At 35.7% G+C, this 22,879-nt stretch overlaps 1 protein-coding gene across 2 annotated transcripts in view; it reads right to left on the bottom strand.

The window, feature by feature from the left end:
- CTC1 (conserved telomere maintenance component 1) overlaps positions 1-22,879 on the bottom strand; it is a 283,472-nt gene that overhangs the window by 159,304 nt on the left and 101,289 nt on the right. For both annotated transcript variants that reach the window (XM_089819188.1, XM_089819190.1), the window contains one exon: positions 14,779-14,997. In XM_089819188.1, coding sequence (XP_089675314.1) covers positions 14,779-14,997 — 219 coding nt within the window. The remainder of the gene's footprint in view (positions 1-14,778; positions 14,998-22,879) is intronic.

Below are 22,879 nucleotides of genomic sequence, written 5' to 3'. Positions count from 1 at the left end.
ATTGCTGCAGTGATTCTTGTTTGGATTTGCCTCAAAGAGAATGCTTACAAAAAGACTCCAAATTGTCTAAACAATGACCTAATATGAATGTGAAACTAATTTTGGCAATATTCAATACATATATGTGACTTAAACTACTTGCAAAATGCAGCTACAGCAATTAGTAATTATAACAAATACTTTGGATGCAACCTAGGATGGCATTAATGCACTTACAACCAAGTGGCATTAATATAAACACTTAGTATGCAAAATTATAACATTATTTATGCCAAGAAGAGAACTTACAGCCAATTGATATTTTTTCAAACAATTGGAATGCAAACTAATAAGCTGATCATCAACTCTAGAGTTGCAATATAGATAGTCTAAAAATTACAACGCTCTTTCAATTGCAAAATCCTAGCCTTCCTTTGATACCAATAATGCCAATTGGCAAACAAAGACAAGTACAATGTAAAATAATGAAGTGTTGAAGCTATATTTTGTACTCAGCTGAAAACCTACATTTCTCAGAAAATATGCCAAATGAGAAGTGAAGAACCTGATTGTGGATGGCTGTGATATTTTCCTTCAATGCTGCCCCTTTTGCTTTGTTTTTTTCCGATCTGCTTTTACCACTTGCTTTTTCCAGATTTGCTTTTTCGTTTTTGCCTTTTCGAACTTCTTTTTCGGATTGCTTTTTTCGGAGCTGCTTTTTCGGCCTTTTTTTTTCGAACTGCTTTTTCGACCTGCTTTTTTCGAACTGCTTTTTCGGCCTGCTTTTCTCAAACTGCTTTTTCGGCCTGCTTTTTTCGAGTTGCTTTTTGTACTCAAATATTTTTTCTCAATGTAGCACAAATAGAAGACTGAAGTATCTTCCTCCCAGCTGCAATAATTCAAGTGATATTTCACACCCTCAAAATTGCGTACCAATTGAGAGTTTTTGTTCTCAATGGCCAGTTGTGACTATTGCAGAAACCCTAGGCTCCACAATGCACATCAACAAACATCAACATCAACAACAACAAATCTGGATGATTAAAATGAAGCCCAGGGTGCCTATTTATTCTTTTTCCTCCACTTTCTCCAGAAGCTTCTAGAACATTATTTTATTTTATCTATTAAGTGATTTTATAAAATATTTTATAATTCAAGTCACTTTATTAAATTAATTAAATATAAAGTTACCTTTTAATATTTATTTATTTGATAACTTTATAAATAATTAACTTAATACCACTGATTTATTTAATTAAAATAATTAATTAGTCATCCTCATAAAATATTCATTATTTTGGACAACCTAATTAATTAAATTAATTAAATCAAATTGCCTCCAAAATGGGGACATGACATTCTCCCAAGAGCTCAATCCTTCGTTTTCTCAATGTGGGATAAAACATAACTCCCTTTATGTAACTTATGTCTCCACTATGTTATAAAATAAATGGGACTCTATTAATTTAAATATTTTCCACAAATTATAGTCTATGCATTAATAAAGTTAAATATTTAAATTTAACTTTATAAAATAGTTTTATCAATGCATAACAAATCTTATCAATGACAAACAAGTCTTCTTGTCGATTTTAAACAATTACCATCGACATACCGCTGCCACTGGATGTCCGACCATGTCCAAGATGACTTACTATAAATAGTAAGTATGCCCAAAGTTGCCTCAAAACCCCTCAAAAAGACCTGCAACTGAAACTATCTAGGGCAAATGGCCTCTAAGTCCCTTTAATGTCCTGGTTAGCCTACAGCACCGTGGGGAAATAGGCTAACGAAAACATCATGCTATGAATGCTAAGAAGGGGATATTACATTCAATATGTTCCAGTTTGGTCTTTGTTTGACTAACATTGGACTTCATTTGGACTTAGTTTTATGCACTTTCTATTTATGGCAAGTCAGGTGATGATTGAGAGGGACCCTTTCTATTTTTGAAAAATGCATTTGGTCACATGGGGAAATAATAAGAGTGACTCGTGTTCCAAATGGCATATTTAAAGGATAAGTATTTTGGGAGTTAATTTCATTTTGGTAGCCAAATTATTATTAAATCATTAAATGGCTTATTATAAAGTTATAATTTAACTTTATAATTTCACTTAAGTTGAGGGTTGAGTCATCATTGGAAGGGACCATTTATTTAATTAATTATAAGCTTAAGCAAAGTATTAAATATAAAAGTGCTAGGAATTTTTATATTTAAAAGTTGAAGCCTCCGAGTGGAAAGTGTCCTAATGAAGCCATGTGCTAGAAAAGTTATTTATTAAAAGAAATTGATGGAAGCTTCTAATTGAATGTCCTTTTTAAGAAGCTATTTTAATGAAAGGTGTATTGATGAAACGAAGTGGTATTATAAAAGAAGGGCTTCATGAAGCAAATAGATCATATAATCATCTATTTGCTTCTTATCAGTCTATATGACTACTGAGCAATTTGGAATCTGAGTTTTACATTAATCCACTGCAGGGGTAAAGTAGAATAATTCTGGCTTCTGTCAAAACGGATTTGTATTGTCTTTCCTTCTGTATTGGCTGTGTCTAGGAAGACATTGTTTGTGACTGAGGAATTTGTTGCAAATTGCCTGCACATTGAGGAATTTAAGACATACATTAGGCAATCAGAATTTGCGGTTTCTGGTAAAGACATTGGCTGACCGTTATATCTGAAACTCGGCATTATTTAAGTTTACACTCCAGGTGTTTGACTGGGTATTTGAAAGCCCATAGATTCCAGTTCATTGGCGGGGGTTTCCTAATATTAAACGCCAGCTCTCTAGCATTAAGGCGTGATTACCAGGTCTCTTTAGGGTGCTCGGAATTTTGAAATGACCTGTTTATGGACTCCAAAGAGGACAGTTTAATATTGCAAATCTGAACGCTGTTGTGGCATGGGAAAAACAGAATTTTGAATGCCACTTTAGTGACTGCGGCTGCAATCAGGAAGAATTAATTGCACAGGCCTGCGATTCATATTGCATGAAGAAGACATTGCGAAAAAGGCACAAAACAGGTTTTATTGTGAAGTGTAATTACCCGCATGCTGAAACATTTAGTTGGACATAATAAAAATGTTAGCTGTTCCTGATCTCAGTTATTTGCAATTCATTTTTATCAGTTTCATTGTTACATTCAGCATTAAAGTTTTGATTATCATTTCCAGAATTGGCGTAGTTTGATGAGTATTTAGTACTGTCATCTCTTCCCTACATATATCCAAAATTAAAACTAAAAGAATCTTTTTTTTAAATTCCAAAAGAAACTACATTACAATGAGGACTGTCATAGGCTTTTATCGGAGTTCATTGGCAAAGTGTTTGATGAATTGTCAAACAACTGAATTGGGAAAGAAATTGGTGTTTGTTGAAGCTATACTCAGCTGGGGTTTTTACAGTAGACAACCTTGATCAGCTAGGATGTAAGATGTTTACCACGGATAACAATTTGATTGCAGAAGAGATCATAGTCTCAGACTTCACCAACAAAATCGAAGCAGGATTTTGAAGTGGGTGATTTTCGAGTTCATGGCATGAATAAATTTTCAACATACATATTTTCAGCAATTCACCTATCGCAATTCATCAAAGAAAATTAGGAGGTTATCAAAAGATGCAATGCCACAGTTAGCAAAATGAATGCAATAGCTCGAAATAAAAGAACTTCTAAGCCTACAATCATCCACAACTGCATCACCAAATTGAAAGCCTTTGCTGATAAAATAAAAAATTGGTTCATTCAGATTCAGCTGTTTCAACAGTTTCAACATTTTCATCATTTTGCTTTAGTTTGTTTTCAGCGTTTTGCTTGTAGTTCAGAAGACAAGTTGTGTTTAATTGATTTGCATGCAATCAAATTACACGTGCCTTCAGTAATGTAATTGAATAAGTCTTCTTTCCTTTTTGACTTAGTCAAAGTGGTTGAGTTTATCCCACCTTTTTCTCCTCTTTTCACTTACTCCTTTGGCATATAAGGGAGTGTCTTCTATTGTAAATATCATCTTTGTGGTAATGACTCAGTATTTGTGGTGGTTCATAGGTTCTCCAAAATGGCACATTTCATTCCATGCCACAAAACTCATGATGCTGTCCATATTGCAGACTTGTTCTTCAGAGAGGTGGTGAGACTACATGGTCTCCCAAGGAGTATAGTTTCTGACAGAGATACTAAATTTGTGGGGTATTTCTAGAGGACATTGTGGAAGAAGTTGAGAACAGACCTAAAATTCAGTTCCACGCATCACCCATAGACTGACGGCCAAACAGAAGTAGTAAACAGAAGTTTGGGCAATTTGCTGAGATGTTTAGTTGGGGATAAGCCCAAGGGATGGGATTTGATTCTACCACAGGCAGAGTTTGCTTATAATAACTCTGTAAATAGGAGTACTGGAAAATCACCATTCCAAATTGCATATGGGAGTAGCCCAAGGATTGCACTAGAGCTAAGGAAGATAGAACAAGGGGAGAGGACAAGTGCTGAAGCTAAGGAATTTGCTGAACATATCAAGCGTCTACATGAGGAGGTTCAAGCACACATTACCAAGATGAATCAAGAGTATAAAGCTAGGGCTGATCAAAGGAGAAAACATAAGGAATTCCAAGTAGGAGATCTAGTCATGGTGCACTTACGAAAAGAAATATTTTTAGCCGGTACTTACAACAAGCTGAAAATGAAGAAATTTGGCCCCTGCAAAGTTTTGAAGAAACATGACTCAGGAAATGTATATGAAGTGGAGCTGCCAGATGGTATTCACATTTCTCCCATTTTCAACATTGCAGATTTAACAGAGTATCATGATGATGGTGCAAATGCGGAGCTCGTGTTAGAGCCATGTCCAATTCCTGCTTCTAAGAAGGAGGAGATAGAAGACATTCTAGATCATCGTGTGGGTAGGAGTACCAAAAACAGGCAGTATGAAGAGTATTTGGTCAAATGGAAAGGACGACCGATCGAGGACTCAACTTGGATTTCAGCAGCTGAGGTTTCCCATTTGGGATTTCCTCTACCATTCATAAAGTGACAGGGTCACTTTTCAATCTACCCTGGGTGTCTAATGCAGGAGCATCCAAAGGTATAAGGGCAATCCTGTGTCACCCAAAAAAATATACTTAGACTTAGTTTCTGTTTCATGTGTTTTCATTTTTGGATACCCATTTGGGTCAAATAAAGGTTCCAACTCTCACAGTTCCACTATCAGTGTTCGTGTAAATCCCGAAAAAATAGGAGTATGTAATTGAGCCATCATTTTGGTGAACTAGGAGGTGTAAATTGGCTAGATGAATGTAATTGTAATTTAGAGCATTCCAAAAAAAAATCAGGTCAAAAGGCCCCACAGTTTGAGAGTTATTGCAATTTTTCGGGTTGTGGAGACCTCCTAAGAATGCTTCAAAGTCAAGTTAGGGACATTAAATGACCTCGAAAAGGGCCGAAAAATGGGGGACAAGCGAAGCTGGTCCATAGGGCTATAGAGTGCTTCAAGAGCTTTCCGAAAATGTAAACGGTTCGTCAATCGGAGCTACGGTTCAAAAGTTATGCCTCCCGGAAGTTCGGCTACCATTTCTAGATTCTTCTAGATTTGCGTTGACTTCTAACGCAGCTTTTGGAACCTTCTATTTGGTCAGTGGATGCCTACTAGCACTTTCTAGAATGTACTCCTAGTCCTTAACCCTCCGGGGTCTATTTAAGGAGATTTCTGGCATTGTAAAAGGTAGTTCAGAGTGGAGTTTGAGAGGAGGTACTCAAAGGAGAAATTATCTCCACATTTATGCTATTGTAAGCCCTTAGGGCATGTTTTGAAGTTTATTTTCTCTGTACTAAACGTACTAGCTTATTTTTCAGTTAATACAATTTCCCTTTTCTATTGTGTCCATTCTGTTCTTGGGTTGTGTCCCCATCAAAACATCTTTGAAGAAAGGATAAAAGTAGAATTAGAGTTGGTTGAGTTAAATAGGAAAGTCTTATTGACAAGAACGAATGTGAAGAGTTTTGTGAAGAAGAATATTTAAAGAAAGCCCTTGTTGAAATCTCGGCTAGAGAAAAAACTTTTAAGAGGAAATAAACTAAGGAAGTTTAGTTGACAGATGGGAAAGTAGAAATAGATAACTTTTATTACCAAAGAGGATGGTACCCAGGCACAAACTAAAGCGGAAATAAATGTGGATGCTATCAATTTTTTTGTGTCCCTTTTGAATACGGAGACCCAAATCAATGAAAGAGAAACACAAAGAATGTTGATCAGTATACCCCAACTCCTTACAGAGGAGCAAACTAAAAATTTAATGAGGCTTGTCATAGAAGAGGAAGTCAGAAAGACAACCTTCAAGATACATCAAAATAAAGCCCTTAGCCCTAATGGCCTTAAATAACTTTATCAAATATTTTGGAACATTGTTGTTCATGACCTACTTTTGGTTTAAGAATCTTGAAAGAAATCCACTTTGCTATGAATTCTAGACCATACATATCTTCCATTGAACCCAAAGAAGAAGTTGCAAAGGAGATGAGTGAATTTAGGCTCATAGCTTTATGCAATATAATCTATAAGATCATTACAAAGGTCATGGAAAATAGACTAAAGATGTTACTTAGATGGTAATATCAGATGAACAAAGTGGCCTTACTCTGGATAGGATGATTGTTACAGAAGTCATTGTGGCCAATCAAACCATTCAAATAGCCTATGAAGCCAATTCAACAAGCACGATAATCAAGTTGGATATTTTGTAAGCTTACAATCAAATAGATAGACAATTACTAAAAGATATTCTGAAGAAGTTTAGTTTCACCAAAAATGGATTCAATGGATGAGGAGCTACATAGATATGCCCAAGTTTTCATTGCTAGTTAATGGCTTTCCCAAAGTATTTTCTCTACTAGCCAGGGTCTCTATCAACAAGATCTAATCTCCCCGTTCTTTTTCATTATTGGTTGACAAATCAAGGAGAAGCATCAGCATGGAAAAAGTAAACATTAACTAAAAAGGGTTGGTTGTAGGTCACTAGAAAAGAATTTATAGATAACGCAATGCTCTTAATGGAATCAAGCAGTAAGGAAACAAGAATAATAAGGTCTCTTTTACACTATTGTTGCAGAGCCTCATGGCAAAACATGAATTGGAGAGACATTAACCTGAACTTTAGAGAGACATTATTATGGTCCTAGATCTTCGTATTGAAAATATCTTAGGGAAATTTCTATGTGTCCCGTTCTTTGTTGGTACCAATAAAAAACTATGCTAGGATCCACTTATAGAGAATTGCAAGAAGAGACTGGAAGAATGCAGGGTAAATAGTTGTCTTCAGCAAGAAGATTAATGGTCGTAAAGTATGTGTAATTTACCATCCCAATCTATTCAATGTCATGTATGCAACTTCCTAAAGTAGTGGATGACTTGATCAACAAAGTTATCAAAAAATTCTTTGGATTGGCAACTAATGAGAAACAAAACTTCACTTTTGTGGCATGGGACAAGGTCTGCTCACCAAAAGAGGCGAGGGGGCATAAATTTGGAACCTCTCTAATGAATTTGGCAACGGGAGCAATGTTAGTATGGAGGATATACACACAAGATGAAAGAAATGGATTAAGATACTAAGTAAACATCTTGACAAACAAGCACTATGAATTTTCATTGTACACGATCCCCCCTCGGGACCATTCATTTGGAATTTGATCTTAAATTGCAAGGATATAATCACTAAGTAGCTAACTTGGGATATCAAAAATAGGAGGAAAGTTGCTTTGTAGACTAACTCTTCGAAGGGATATACAGAGCTTGGTAGAAACTAGGATTTTTGTGATAAATCATGTAAGACCCTTCCTCTTATGCACCTAATAAAACTCTAACCTTGCAAATGTGCCCTTGATAGAGGGTTTGAAAGGTCATATATGCGAGATGCGGTTTCTCATTTGAGAGATAAGCGATGACTTTCGTTGATAATATTGTTGAGAATCTCATACTATTTCTCCACACCAAAAATTGATGCATTGGGATAAGGGGGATTCTAGGATCCTTATTAGACATTTGCTTCATTGATTGAAATTTTGTTAGAATATAATCAAGGGTGATATAGCTTTTCATTTATTTCATTATTAGTTCTCTTGTTTGGATAATATTAGATTGATATATATAGACTCTACATGTTAGGGACTTGACATTCCTGTTATGTTAACTTCTTTACTTATAATGACGATGTTATAATACACTATTACCTGCATGATGATTTGTTAATTTACGGGATTTCTATGCTAATACAATAGGAGTATTGGGTTCCATTGTAAAATTCCTGACTCTTATAATGAATATTCCAAAACTTTTATAACAGTTTGTATATATGACTTTAATTTCAAACAATAACTTTCATAGAATCAATTACCAATCTAATCTATAGGAAGTTTGCAAAGTTGATTATCAATCCAATTTGGATTCTATTTATGAATGTATTACACAAATTTATATGGAACCTGGAACACTGAATATTCAATACATGAAACAATTCAATACAAGTGATTTCCCACAATTGATTAAATTTTTTGTAACTATTTGCCTGTGCTCCAAAATTCTAGGTAATACACTGATGCCAGGGAAATACTCTGACTTGTTTGGCAAGAGCATTCATTGCTGATCAAGCAACTTCAAACTGGCTACACATACACATTTCCTCATACTTTTCGATTTCCATCTAATAACTAGAACTGATTCTGCCTCACGACTTCCATATCAATTCAAGGTTTGGAGTGAACTGTATTTTAGAGACGTAATAGGCACAAACAATGTTAAATTTCCGAATAGATACCGGTTGTCCCTTCGTTTTTTTTATTTTGATTGGCTAATGTCTGTCAAACCGGACAAATTAACTTTGTCTTCTTGCTTGAAGCATTGTTTCGAAACTTCTACGAATGGCAATCGGCTTGCAGCGACTATGGAATTATGTTCAGTAATTGATAACTTATATCCTCAAGTGTTCAATCTTCATCTAAGATCTCGTGGGAAATGGATAGACTGAATCTCAACTTAGACTGTGAACCTGAAGTACTTGGCTTACAATTTACTTCTTCCACTGGGTCAGGGCATACCTAACGAAAGGAGTTTGATTCATACTTTGCACAACAATTTTAAATTGTTTCTCAAAACCCGTCTATCCTCCAAATTCTCACGACCTCTAGTTAATTGGGCTGCTCGGACAGAATTCTCGTGAACTACCAAAACTGTCCTCAAAATTGAATAACTCCAAAACAATTTTATATTTATTTCTATAGTATTAATTAATTCATATTAGTTTACAAAAACTGAAAATTGAAACTAATATAAAATAATTAAAATATTATATATATGTTTATTTATCTTCATAAGAATATCCCTGGAGGGATATTACCAAAGTACAAGAATCAGAATCGGATCGAAATCGGAAAGGCCGAATCAAATCGTGAATCGGCCATGAATCAAAATTGAATCGGCCACAAATCGGCTAATTTAAAAAACCCTTGAAATTTAGTGAGAAACTTATTTCATAAACTCTTTATCGCTGATTCTATTCACTGATTCACAAAAAATCATTTGGCTTGAATCCAATTGCCGAATCGTGTGAATCGTCGTGAGTCTCGGAACTATGGATATTAAAAATCTCCCCTTCCCCGTGTTGCTTGCCTACGAGCAACTGTAAATTAGGATGTTGTAGCACCTATTCACCTGCCCATGTAGCATCCTCAATAGGCAGATTCTTCCATTGTATCAAATATTCCTTGATAACTGATTAGACAAATGCCTTTCACACACATCCAGAATTTTGTCAAGAACAATTTCAAATTTTCCTTCTGAATCCAAGCGTGGTAATTCGTTTTAGATTGTCACCTGTTTACCCAATGCCTTCTTAAGGCGAGAAACATGAAAGACATTATGTATATGACTACCTTCTGGTAAATCCAATTCATAAGCAACCGCACCAATTTTCCTGACAATCTAATAAGGCCCATGGAAATAGGGCTTCAATTTTTCAGCTCCACTATGTTTGAGTGAAGACTGTCGATATAGATATAACCTAAGGTAGTCTACGACCTAACCTTCATCAAAGTTGTGCTCTATGCATTTCATATCTACATAATTCTTTTGTTGATTAAGTGCAGACTGTAAGTTTTCCTTAAGTGCTTTTAAAATATCCTAACTTTCTTGAAGCCAATTATGCACTTTGGGCACACTACTAGTTGAAAAAACAATATCAACAAAAGATAAAGCATCATAACCATACAAAACCTTGAATGGAGTCATACCAATAGGCATGTGATATGTTGTATTGTAACAATATTCCCCTAAATATAACCATTGGATCCAAGCCTTTTGAAGCCCAGCCACATAATTACGAACATAACCTTCAACCCATTTGTTCACAATTTCTATTTGCCCATCTATTTGGGATGGTAGCTATTACTGTGATTAAATTTTGTTCCTTATTAACCTAAATAATTCCTCCCAAAAGATGCTTAAAAATCTACTATTTCAATCACTGATTATATTCTTTAGTAGTCCATGTAAACAGAAAACCTGTTTGAAAAAAAGTTTGACAAACTGAACTGCTATGAATTCTATAGCGATATCAAAAAAATGTGCAAATTTTACAACCACAACAAAAATACAATCTTGACCTTGCGACTTGGGTAAACCAATAATGAAATCCATGGAAATGCTTTCCCACTTTTGTTCTGGAATGGGTAATGGCAAGAGCAATCCTACTCGGTATGAATGCTCAGCTTTATAATGCTAACATGTGATGCATTCCTTCACATAGCGTAATACATCATTCTTGAGTCCGTTCCAGGTGAAACGTTCACAGATTTTCCTATAAGTTCTAAAATATCCTAGATGTCCTACCAAAGGTAAATCATGAATCGCCTGCATGATTCTCAATTTCAATTTGGGGCCTGAAACAAGAAAAATTCCATCCTTGTAATAAATAATATCATTCACAATCTTATATTTTTCATCTTTCACATTCCCATCCAATAAATCACATGCAAATGTATTCTTAGAATATAATACTAACAAGAGAGATTTCGAATCAGGAGTCAACCCTAATATAGCATTTATTTCAGGTTTCCTGGATAATGCATCAACAACCACATTATTATTGCCCTTAACATATTCAATTTCAAAATCATAAGCTTGGATCTCTCTAATCCAATTTTGTTGCCTCTCATTTAGATCCTTTTGACCAAAGAAATATTTCAAACTCTTATGATCAGTTCTAACCACAAATCTACGACCGACTAAATATTGTCGAAATTTAGCCAAAGCATGCATTATGGCTAATATTTCCTTATCATATATTGAATACAATCATTCAATGCTATTGAATTTTCTACTTTCATACACTATAGGGTGTATATTTTGCATTAGAACTGCTCCTATTCCTTTACCAGAAGCATCACATTCTAGGACAAATTGCTGATTGAAATCTAGAAGTGCAAGAACTGCACAAGAACTCATTACCTCCTTGAGTTCATCAAATACCTGTTGTGCTTCTTCAGTCCACCTGAATGCTCCCTTTTTGGTAAGATCTGTCAATCCTGCACCCAGCTATGAAAATACTCTAACAAATCTCCTGTAATAACTACATAAACCAAAGAAACCTCTTAATAAGAAAGATTTCGTGGAGGTGATCAATCCAAAATGGCTCTAATCTTCTCCTGATGTACCTGCACACCTTTGGTGCTGATCATGTGACCCAAGTATAAAAAAAAATTCATACCAAATTCACACAGATGTTTTTGCATAAAGGGACTATGATTCATTATACCCAAAATCTCATCAACATGACGCAAGTGTTTGTCCCAAGTCTTGTTGTAAATCAATATATAATCAAAAAAAACTAGCGAAAAAGTCTTAATTTGTTTATTAAAAATATAATTCATACAAGACTAAAATGTTGCTGGAGCATTTGTTAGTCCAAATAGCATGACTGAAAATTCATAATGACCATAATGACAACGGAAAGCAGCTTTATGAATATCTTCTTCCCTTAGTTTTATCTGATGGTAAATGGATCTTAAATCAATTTTAGAGAAAAATACAGCACAATGTAATTCATCTAACAATTCATCAATGCGAGGATCCGATACCTATTTTTTATTGTCTTTTTATTGAGGGCGTCGTAATCTACATACATGCATAAAGTACCATCTTTCTTTTTGACTAGCACTACTGATGAAGCAAATCGACTCGAACTCGGTCTGATATGACCCATATCCAGCAACTCCTTAATATCTTTTTCTATTTCATCTCTGAATGCTTTTGGATGTCTATAAGCAGTAGTGATTATTACTTTTGCCCGTTCTTCTAATTCAATAGTATGTTCAAAACCTCTATTTCGAGGTACTCTTCGAGGTATGTCACTGAAAACTACACTATGTGAATCTAAAATCTGCAATAAATCATCTTGATAATGTTTATATTCAAAACTTGTTACCTTAGTGGAGATAGGGCATTGTGTTGACCAAGCAACATCACCATGACGGAAAATGGCCTCCATTCTATTAGCAGACTACACCATTTGACATTCCCCTAAGAATCACCTTTTTCCTACCAATTTTGAAAGAGAACTCCATGCGCTTGAAACTCTGTGAGTATTTATCCAAAGTCTCCAACCATTGAATTCCCAACATAACATTAGAGTTAGCCAAATCAACCACATAAAAATCATCTGTTACTATGTAATTACCAAGATCAATACTTAACTGAGGGACCTTATGTGTGCTTACTAAAGTAGTACCACCTGCTACTCGAACATCAAATCCTTCATGCTTCTCTATATGTAAACCACATTTTTTAACAAGAGTAGTATCAATGAAATTATGGGTAGCACCACCATCAATCATAACAATAACTCGTTGCCCCTATAAAACCCCTCTTGCTCTGAAAATATTGTAGTGCGGAGTTCCTGTCATTGTTGCTATTTCACTTTTCCCTGGTGAATATTCCTAAGCTTGTTCTGTGGTTTTAAAAACTTTTTCCTGATTTGAATCTATCTTTTCCTCGTCTTCACTATCTGATACTACCTCAATGTAGTGAATTTTCCCTTTTTCCAAACATCTATGACTTGGTGCATATGCTTCTTTACAATTGAAACACAACTTTTTCCTTCTAACCTAGCTATAGGAGGCATGTTTCTATAAAAGGGTTTCTTATCATTACCAAGTTTTGGTGGTGATCCTTTAAAAGCTTTCCCTTTTGAAGAAGGATCCAATTCCCTTGCTTTTTTAATGGTTGATTGCAAAGGAGGGTTTAGGGTTTTGACCCAACATTTGAGAGCATCAGATAACCCATTTATGAATATCACGGTTTTTTGTCTTTTCTGTGATCTCAGTTACTAGGACTGCTAATCTTTCACATTCAGAAATATATTGTTCCACTGACCCTATTTGTTTAAGCTGGGTTAAATGCTTAAGATGAAGTTCAAGATCTTTAGAATCAAACCTGTATATGAGTCTCCTAGTGAAGTTAGCATATTTGCTAATCTGATCCTGACCCAATGTTATTCGCCCATGGTGCCACCATTCATGTGCCACCCCCTCTAAATGTAAACCGGCATATTTGATTGGTTCATCTTCCATCATGGGATCAATTGGAAATGTGTCAAGTTTTTGCACCCAAGTTTCTTGTTGTTTTCCCTAATCTAATAACTAAAATTGATTCCGCCTCATGACTTCCATATCAGTTCAAGGATTTTATTACGCAGTAATTGGCAAAATACTTGCTTGTTATTAACCGAGACCGAGAGGTCTATATATACAAAAGACATCCAGTTTATACAATTAGAAACTAAACAGACATAATAGAAACTATCTAATATATACTACTTTCTTCTTCATTTTTCAGCACTTCTTAGTATAAAAGATCATTCACAGAAGGTGAATTTAGGAAGGACATTGTGTTGTTTCCAATTCTAGAGGGCATTTGGGAAGGTCGCATTTTGTTTCTTGTGGGTTGTACAGCCAAAGGAGTGCCACAGACACTGGGAGAGGTGAAAGCTAGGGTTTGGGGAGGTTAATACTGTTTGGAGACATTTTTGCCTTTCTCTATCATTCCAAACCTCATCATGGACTTATAAGAATGATGTCCAATTACTGCATAGCCAATTGTAGAATTTGGTGCTTGATCAGACTTTTCATTGCTGTATTTTATGTGCATGCCTGAAATACGTATGTGATGTCATTTCATGAACTAGTTTGTTCATAATTCTGAGGTATATTGTACCTTCATTTCTGAAATTAAATGAGTTATTTCAGCATTGCGGATTTCCTAGATATTGTGATTATATGGGTTATTTAACTGCTGCAAGTATTTTCATTACCATAAAAATATTTTGCATTCTTCTATCTTCTTTAAACAATTACAAATCAAAAAACAAAACACCAAAAAAGGCCGAATACTGCTGCATATTACAATGACACAAAGGTGAAACAAGGGTTGTAGTTACAGCAATGCAATCATCAATCACAACAAGTAGAAAACATCAAACTAGAGATAGCTATGTGGATAGTAAAAGGCTAAAAGAGTAAAGAAACATGAGTGAACGGCAAAAAATCAACTATTATAGTCTATGAACATACTGATGTTCTAAAATTATACACAGTTGTCAGTTCCCAAACTAAATAAGAAAACACCAAATACTCTCAAAGGAACACACTTACATAAATATTGTCATTAAAAATAATTCAATGAAAATCATATAATTTTATAGTTACTCTCAACTTTAAATACAGTAAGACGAGCATACAAATCAGATATGAATCTTACCTGTAGAATACCAATGAGAACAACACCTAACTCTTCACTTGAAATGATTCGACGGGAAAAGCAACGACATTCAGCATCTTTATTCACACTTGATCCTGCCATGCTGCATTGTAGAATACTCGCTTCTTTAAAATCATGTTTCTTATTTGTCCATATTATAGAGAAACGATTGGCCCACATGACCTCAATTTGCCTGCAAAAGTTAATTATAGGTGTGACCTACAAAAACAAAAAGAAAATAAAATCATCAAAAAGACATTTTAATTTAGCCATCATAAGACCATCGAAATGTTTTCAAGATTACAACGCCAAATCTAAATAAAACTCTACTCAAAACAGTTAAATCATCAATGACATGCAATATAAGTTAAAATGCATTTCCTACATCCCTTAATTGAACACTTAAATATCTAGGAACCTGGAAAACTAATCCAATCTCAAAGAACTATACCCTATATTCAAAACATCAATTAAATTCAAACATATTTACTTGAAAGGACCAAAAAAATACTGTATCTTCACAATCACATTTCTATCATAGGAATCTTTCTACCAAACACTATAAAAAGAAATAATACAACATTCGAAGAAGAGAAATAACATATAATCTCATTGGCATATTATGTTTCTGTGTTTTACAGATTTGATTGAAGGAACTTTGGCAATCTTAAGTGCTTTAATAAATACAAAAACTTTTTCTCTCCATACAAAAACTTTCAGTCACTATTTGAGTCCTATTCTTAAAATTCTGTGTTTTGTGATCCACACTTGACTCATGCCTGCCTTTGGGAAGTTCTTGATGCATGCCTAAGATTTCTGAAACTGTCTCACCCTCTGGGACCTCTGAGGACTGCCAATGACTCTTCCTCTTTTCACGATAAAATATCTTCATGCCCTCTCACACAAAGGAAGTAAGAATCTAATTATAGATAGCTATCACATACTGGCAAGAAAACTTTTCTCTAATACCACTGTCATAGCAACCCTTGATTTTCTTTTCAAAGTGTTTCTTTGCAAGCTTATTTTCTAATAAAGTAGTTTGTTGTTTGTTTACTTTAGATTGTATCCAAGATAATAATTCAACGTATAATAAGATATACTCAAAGAAAAACTAGATGGTAGGGTGGGGGACGGTAGCAAATAGTTTTAAATCAAACTACATATTAGACCATATCTGCATTCAACAACAAGCTGAAATCAGACTTCTGTTAGAAAATCAGGCCTGAAATGTCTTCAAAACCACGAAAGATCTGCTAAGAAATGTTGCCCACATCCAACCAAAGACAAGGGTGCTTAGTTTGAGCAATCTCCACCCTTCCAAACTCAAGAATTCTGCTCCTGTATTATCAAAGAACTTCACCGGCAATTTCTAATGCCCAAATTGATGCTCACGAATCATCAAAGATGCAGATTTCAGGCCTGCTGTGGAACATTCTAGTGAAGGCAAGATGTACAGCCTCCTACGGAATGGTGATTTATCTTAAAAATCCAAATCTTCTTTGGTATTACGAAGTGATTAGAAAATATTTGTTTGATATTAACAGAGACCGAGAGGTCAATTTATACAAGAGGTTGAGTGATGTTTCCATAGGAAACAATCATAGAGAATAAAAATTTCTATTCTAGAAACAAAAAACTAAATATTAGAAACATTCTAATATTTGCAGAAGATTACGATAGATAACAATTAGAAACTAAACAGAGATAATACAAACTATCTATTATTGTAATACCCTCCCTTAATGGTTAATCTATCCAAAGCATGAAGCTGTCAAAAACATAAATGGCAGATTCAGTGTGCTCAAGGGGCTCCACACTGTTTGCTTTGCGCTACAAACCAGATTGCTTAAATAGGGCAGCAAAGCGCTTCCAACATTCAACCTTCATGTGCGCATACTTGTGACAATAGTTGCATTAATTGTTCTTTTTCCAGGAGCCTTCTAAATCTGAAGTAGAGGATGTCTGCTCAAAAGATTGTTTATGGTTCTTCGGATAATGCTCTAAAACTTTGCAGATAAGCATAATGCTCCAAAACAAACTACAAAAAGCCATGATTTTCAGAAGAAAATTGAAAAAAACCCAACATGACTTTTGTGGTGAAAAATCAATCAAAACTTGACAATACAAAGCTTCATTTTTTTAGGAAAAATGGTAAAACTCCAAAGATAATTTTTGAGGAAAAAATTGCAAACCCACAAAGGAATCCCACACAACTTTACGAATTATACAATTAGAAATTTTTAAGGGAAAATTTATAGAAACCAATAAGAAAAAAAATTAGGGAAAAACAATAAGAAAAGTTAAAACCCATCAGAATTTTTAATTTTTTAGGAAACAAATTATGAAAACGCACCAAAATTTTCAAGTGAGGCAAAACGCAAGATTTTGCATAATAAAGCAACACATGCAAACAACATGCAAGTACATGCAACCCTCAAGAAGTAGAGACCCAAAAAAATTGTAGGGTGACCCAGAAGAGAGCTCGAAAAACCCAGAAAGAACATGTATTCGGTTTCTGGACTGGCTGGCTCAAAAATTGAGGCACCTAGAAAAATCTAATGACAACCCATTTGAGCTCTCAAAAAACCCACAAAGAATCTAGAATCAAAAAAATTCCAAACTTGAAAATTAGGATTTTAAACAAAAATGGCCTTGCTGTAAAAGAAAAACCACAAAAAAAGGGCAGAAATGTACAAGAAAAATAGACGGATCTGGACAGAAATGCGTTGCATAACCGAACCAAAAGTCAGTGGATTCAGATCTCTCAGAACAGAAACCCTAGTCGGATATAAAGAGAGTTGGAAAAAAATATGCATGTAAATAATTTCGAAAATAAAAGGCAAATAATTTCAACAAAGAAATTATAATTATTTTCAAAAAAATTTAGAGTATTGGCTCTGATATCATTTTACGAAGTAATTGGAAAATATTTGCTTGATATTAATAGAGACCGAGATATTTGCTTGATATTAACAGAGACCGAGAGGCCAATTTATACAAGAGGTTGAATGATGTTTCCTTAGGAAATAATCGTAAAGAATAGAAACATTAATTCTAGAAACATAAAACTAAATATTCGAAACATTCTAATATTTACAGAAGATTACAATAGATAACCATTAGAAACTAAACAAAGATAATAGAAACTATCTATTATCGTAATATTTAGATCATACAATAAAAACTCAATTTGCAATGCCCAGCTATGAGGAGAATAGAAACAAAAACCAAAATAATTTGTTTAAGCTTCAAGAGATGCATGTAAATCTTCAATTCTGGCTGCTCATAAAATGGACTTTCAAAACTCACTAAAATCACTCTAGCACTCAAACAATAAAACCAAACTCACCAAAACTCAATCCAAGCTCTACAAATGCACATTTCACACCACATCAAATACTGAAAATAACTTCATTTTATTTAATCCTAAAATCACCCAACAACCCAAAAACACCGAAACATTAGATAACATAAATACAAACCAGCGAGGGTGGGTGTTTCACCACCAAAATCAGCTATCTAGCAAATGGATTTCATTCTCAAATCAACAAAGATGTACTCTGGAAACATTCTAACAGCATAATCATAAGTTGTCAAAAGCAAGAATATCAAACAAGAGCTCAAAACATGAATGTATAGAGTGAATGAGAAATTTGGGCGATCAGTCTTCAAATTGAAATCTTTCCCTCCAAAACGGTATCTCCTTAGCTCATGAAAATAGCCCTAAAAGGGTCAACTTTATGGGAGCTCCCATTAAACATTTTAATTCACTTTATCTCCTAATTCCTCCCTGGTATCACCTTATTGGAAGCATATAAAAATCTTGTTAAAATATTAACTTCATGTTGGTGTCACACTAGGAAAGCTACTTTACCCACTTTTAAAACAACTTCAAGTCATCATGTTACTAAGGTGACACATCATACACATTATAAAGCAACTTTATAAAGACTTTATGAATAAATCAAATATCTTGTTGAAATGCATTAGAACTAACTGTCACATCCCTCCTGATTACGAATGCCCCAGATGTTATAATATGGTTTATAATGAAACAGTGGTTTTGATTTATTTAATACCCTAGATGTTACGTGTTTGTTTCAACGAAACAGTGGTTTAGTTAAATCTGATACCCTAGATGTTGCGAGCTTGTTTTAATGGAACAAGGGTTTTATTGATTGATACCCTAGATTATATGTACTTTTTTTAATGAAACAGTTGTTTTATAGATCGATGCATAAATGTTATTTCTTGATTTCAAGGAACGGAGGTTCAGAACGAAATAAGAGGAATGATAAACTATTATGCTTTGATTTAGAACTGTAATTCATTTATCTTACATGTAATATGATCATTATGATAATGTCAGTCTGACTATAATTCTTGTGTAAGTAGTTGCAAGAGAGAACCGTCCTACGAGGACGAAGGGAAAGTATCACCAAGTATAGATATAAGCAATCATGAGCTTCTAGGCACCTGAAATTTTGATTTTCTAAACCTTTACTAGTAGGGGTTCATCCTTAGCCATATTAGGAGCATGGGATAAATCTCTACTTGATGTTTTCATCTATCGTTGTGTTTCCCTTAACCTTGTTAATAAGACCTTCTGTCTAGGTCATGACTCGTGGATAACTATCATCTCTCTTGTTGGATGCTCTTAATCTATTCTTACTTTATTGTTAAATGTACCTTATATTTAATTAACTTGTATTAATATTTAGAGTATAATAAACATAGTACGTATATATAGGCATATTTATATTAATTGTGGCTCATCATTCGATGACACAAAAGTAAATATATGTATAGTATTATGTATGTATAATTACTATTATATTATGCAAATTTATATATATATATATATATATAAAATTATATTTGACAAATTAAATCATTTAATTGACGATCATAAATTAGTAAAGAGAATATTAAATTTGAACCTAAGTTAAGTGTGGCCTAGCAACTCTAATAATTGGTGATATTATAAATACCACATTTCCAATTGGTTTTCATATATCTAAATAATTAATTTCTCAAGTGATTAAAAATAAAAGGGGGAGACAACTTATAAAGGTCAAAGTTGGGATAAATAAGAATATTGACTTTCATATAAAAAACACAAAGTCATGTGTTTTGTGTTTTGGCTTGCATATGAAAAATGTAAGTCGCGTATTTGAGATGTTGGGCTATGAAATGAAGCTAAAATGAAATACCTATGAAATGAAATACCTATGAAATGAAATACCTATGAAATGAAATGAATTTTTAAAATGTATTAGGTTGAAAATAAAAGTAATCTATTTTGGCATTCATTCTTCACTATTGGATGATTCACATTATTGGTGTAATTAACTATTCATTAATTACTCCATACTTAAGTTTACTTAGGATAATGCATTTTCACATTAGTAGTCATGTAGACAAATAGGAAATAACATTTCATTTTAGCACATGGTGTTGGAGAAATCTACTTGAGGTGGAGCTAGGTTTCATCTCATACCTCTTTGTGTGTGAAATCCACCTTTAGTGCTCCATCACATTATCATCCTGTCATTGGTGCACAAGTTGCACACACTATTTGGTACAATGGACGATGATCCACCTTTAGTGGGCAAGTGATTACACCTTGTCTACTTGATAGGTTATCTCTAGCATCACTCCTAGTTATCATGCATTGCCTATATATTCATGCACATATACATTGTAATGTAATGGCCATTTTATTCATTGTATTGGTGACCATTATTAAACCAATCAATTGATCAAATCATTTTGCCTATCTCACGTGTTATCAATTGAGCTTCTATATCTTAGAATTTTTATTTTTTGCCTTAGGCATATGTTTATCATACAGGTAAAATAAATGAACGCATACAGACAATGGAACATGAACAGAAAAATTCCTTAGATTATTCACATATGCCAAAACATTACATTATGCTTCATAAGATGAATGATGATTTACAATAATTCAAACGGATATAATTACTATCCGCCGAACCTTCCGGAAGGAGTCCGTCGGCCACAAATATTATGTCCGCTACAAACTATTTACCTGTCGGCTAAAGAAACACCAACGACAACCGCTCTGTCGGCTACAGAAACACCGACGATAATCCAGTCGACTAACACCATCCCCCCAAAAAGAAAAGTTGTCTCCTAACGACTAACAAAATTAGGAGACAACTTACAAACAACAAAGGAAATACTAGAGAGGAGGGGGCGTCCCAAAGGAGTGCTGCTGGCGACGCAACTTATACACCTGCTCTGTCCTGATGCGCAAATCTGTCTGAATCTGAGAATTAATCTCCACGGCCTCCGTCAGAAGAAGCGCGGCATCCATAGCCTGCCTCTTGGCTAACTACAACTCATGCTCAACCACATCCTTATCCCGGACCGCCGCTTCCGCATCTCGCCTAGCCACGTCCCTGTCCTGCACTACAGCTGCCATGTCCCTCAATAGTGTTGCTCACTCCGCTGCCCATGTTGTCTGCAAGTCGGCCAAGTCCGTGGCTAACTTTTCTCTTGCCTCCCTCTCAACCGCCAGAGATCCCTGGAATGCAATACTGTCCACTGCCCTGTCCGCCTCTGCGCGCCGCCGAGCATAGTAAACCTCCTTGTACAATCCCACAATCTCATGTGCCAGCTTCATCAACGGAGTGTCACACGGTCCCAACTTCAGCTCAGTGGCCCGATCTGCCAACATCTTTGGTGTCTCCACCGCCAGCCAACCTCTATCCACAAAACAAGTCTAAAATCGTTGAGGACAAACCCCACGAATATATGCTCGGATCAAATGCCACTCTCTCCACCGAGTCAGAGCCTGAATTGCCACATGGTGTCCCTTCTTCAATGCAGACTTCATAGTCCTGAGGTAATCCTTGCACCTGTCCTCATCTGACCCGTAATCCTCCTTGGCGAAGTCCTCCAATGACCATTCTGCATCACTATTCTCCTCCTTATCAGCGGGAGCCATGCCCACATCCGGTGCCGCCTCCTTTGCTGTCGACGCAACCACAACATGTGGCATTCCCTCCTCCTGAAGCTGAGGCTCTGGTACTGCCGATGATGTTCCTGAACGCCTAGGAGATTGAATGGACGAACCTTGCTTGGCAGGATTGAGTCGCAACTGCTGCCTCAAAAACACACTAGCTCTATCCATCACCTCCGGTTGGTCTAACAGCGCGGGCTCCATGTTCTCCTCCTGTATTGGCTGGGTTGACTCAGCCTCTCCTAATAAAGATGACGAAACAGTGGCAACTGCATCACAATCAATGATATCCAAATGAAAGTGAGGCTCAAGCTTCGGCAGTGGCAACTGTGCTCTATATGAGATTGCGATGGTAACGACATCTGAATGTGAAACTTGCTCCGCTGGTACAACTGGAATCACCTCCGCTACAACCGTGGGCAATATCTCGACATATGTCCGCGAAACATCTGTCGCTCTCTGTGGGACCATCTCCGTCACTGCCCGTGGGACAACTTCTGCCACTGTCGGAGGGAACATCACAATCGGGGCATGCCGCTGGCCAAACGGAGGAATGACTGATGTGCAAGTAGTCAAGTGCACCGAAGTTACCAGCTGAGGAGGGGTAAAGAATGTGGACCCACTACCCGCTGCCTCACCGCCAACTTCCGCCAAAGTGCTCTCCTCCTCTTCTACGGACTCAGTCCAATCACTCACAGAAGTGTCCTCCCGTCCGCTATTTGTCTCTTCGGAAGCATCGAGTCCTTGGAATACTTTCTTATGGCCTGTTGTTGTTCCTCCTGTATCCAAGTGTCGCCGATAGAATATGGGAGGCTCCCAGCCTGCCAACTTGCCCCTTGGAGGAGCCTCAAAATCATCCAGTGGAATCTAGCTAGCTGCAACCTCCAAAAACAGCCCAATGTCATGGTGCAGCATAAAAAAATGTTCGGTGCTGAAAGGTCATGAATTCCTCCATCCTATCGGCGAGGACTGAAGCCCAATCATATACCACTCCCTGCATGATACCATTCATAAACACAACCTGTGGCAATGCTATATTTGAAGCTCGAGTGGCACCTATCAACCTACTCTTGATGACGTCCATGATGCACCACCAGTGACCCTCTCGAA

Source organism: Cupressus sempervirens, chromosome 3, assembly GCF_028749045.1.
Source record: "Cupressus sempervirens isolate cs-2001-9-10 chromosome 3, ASM2874904v1, whole genome shotgun sequence".
Classification (NCBI taxonomy): domain Eukaryota; kingdom Viridiplantae; phylum Streptophyta; class Pinopsida; order Cupressales; family Cupressaceae; genus Cupressus; species Cupressus sempervirens.
The sequence above is the reverse complement of the archived record's forward strand: the minus strand, read 5'-3'. Positions and strand labels throughout refer to the sequence as shown.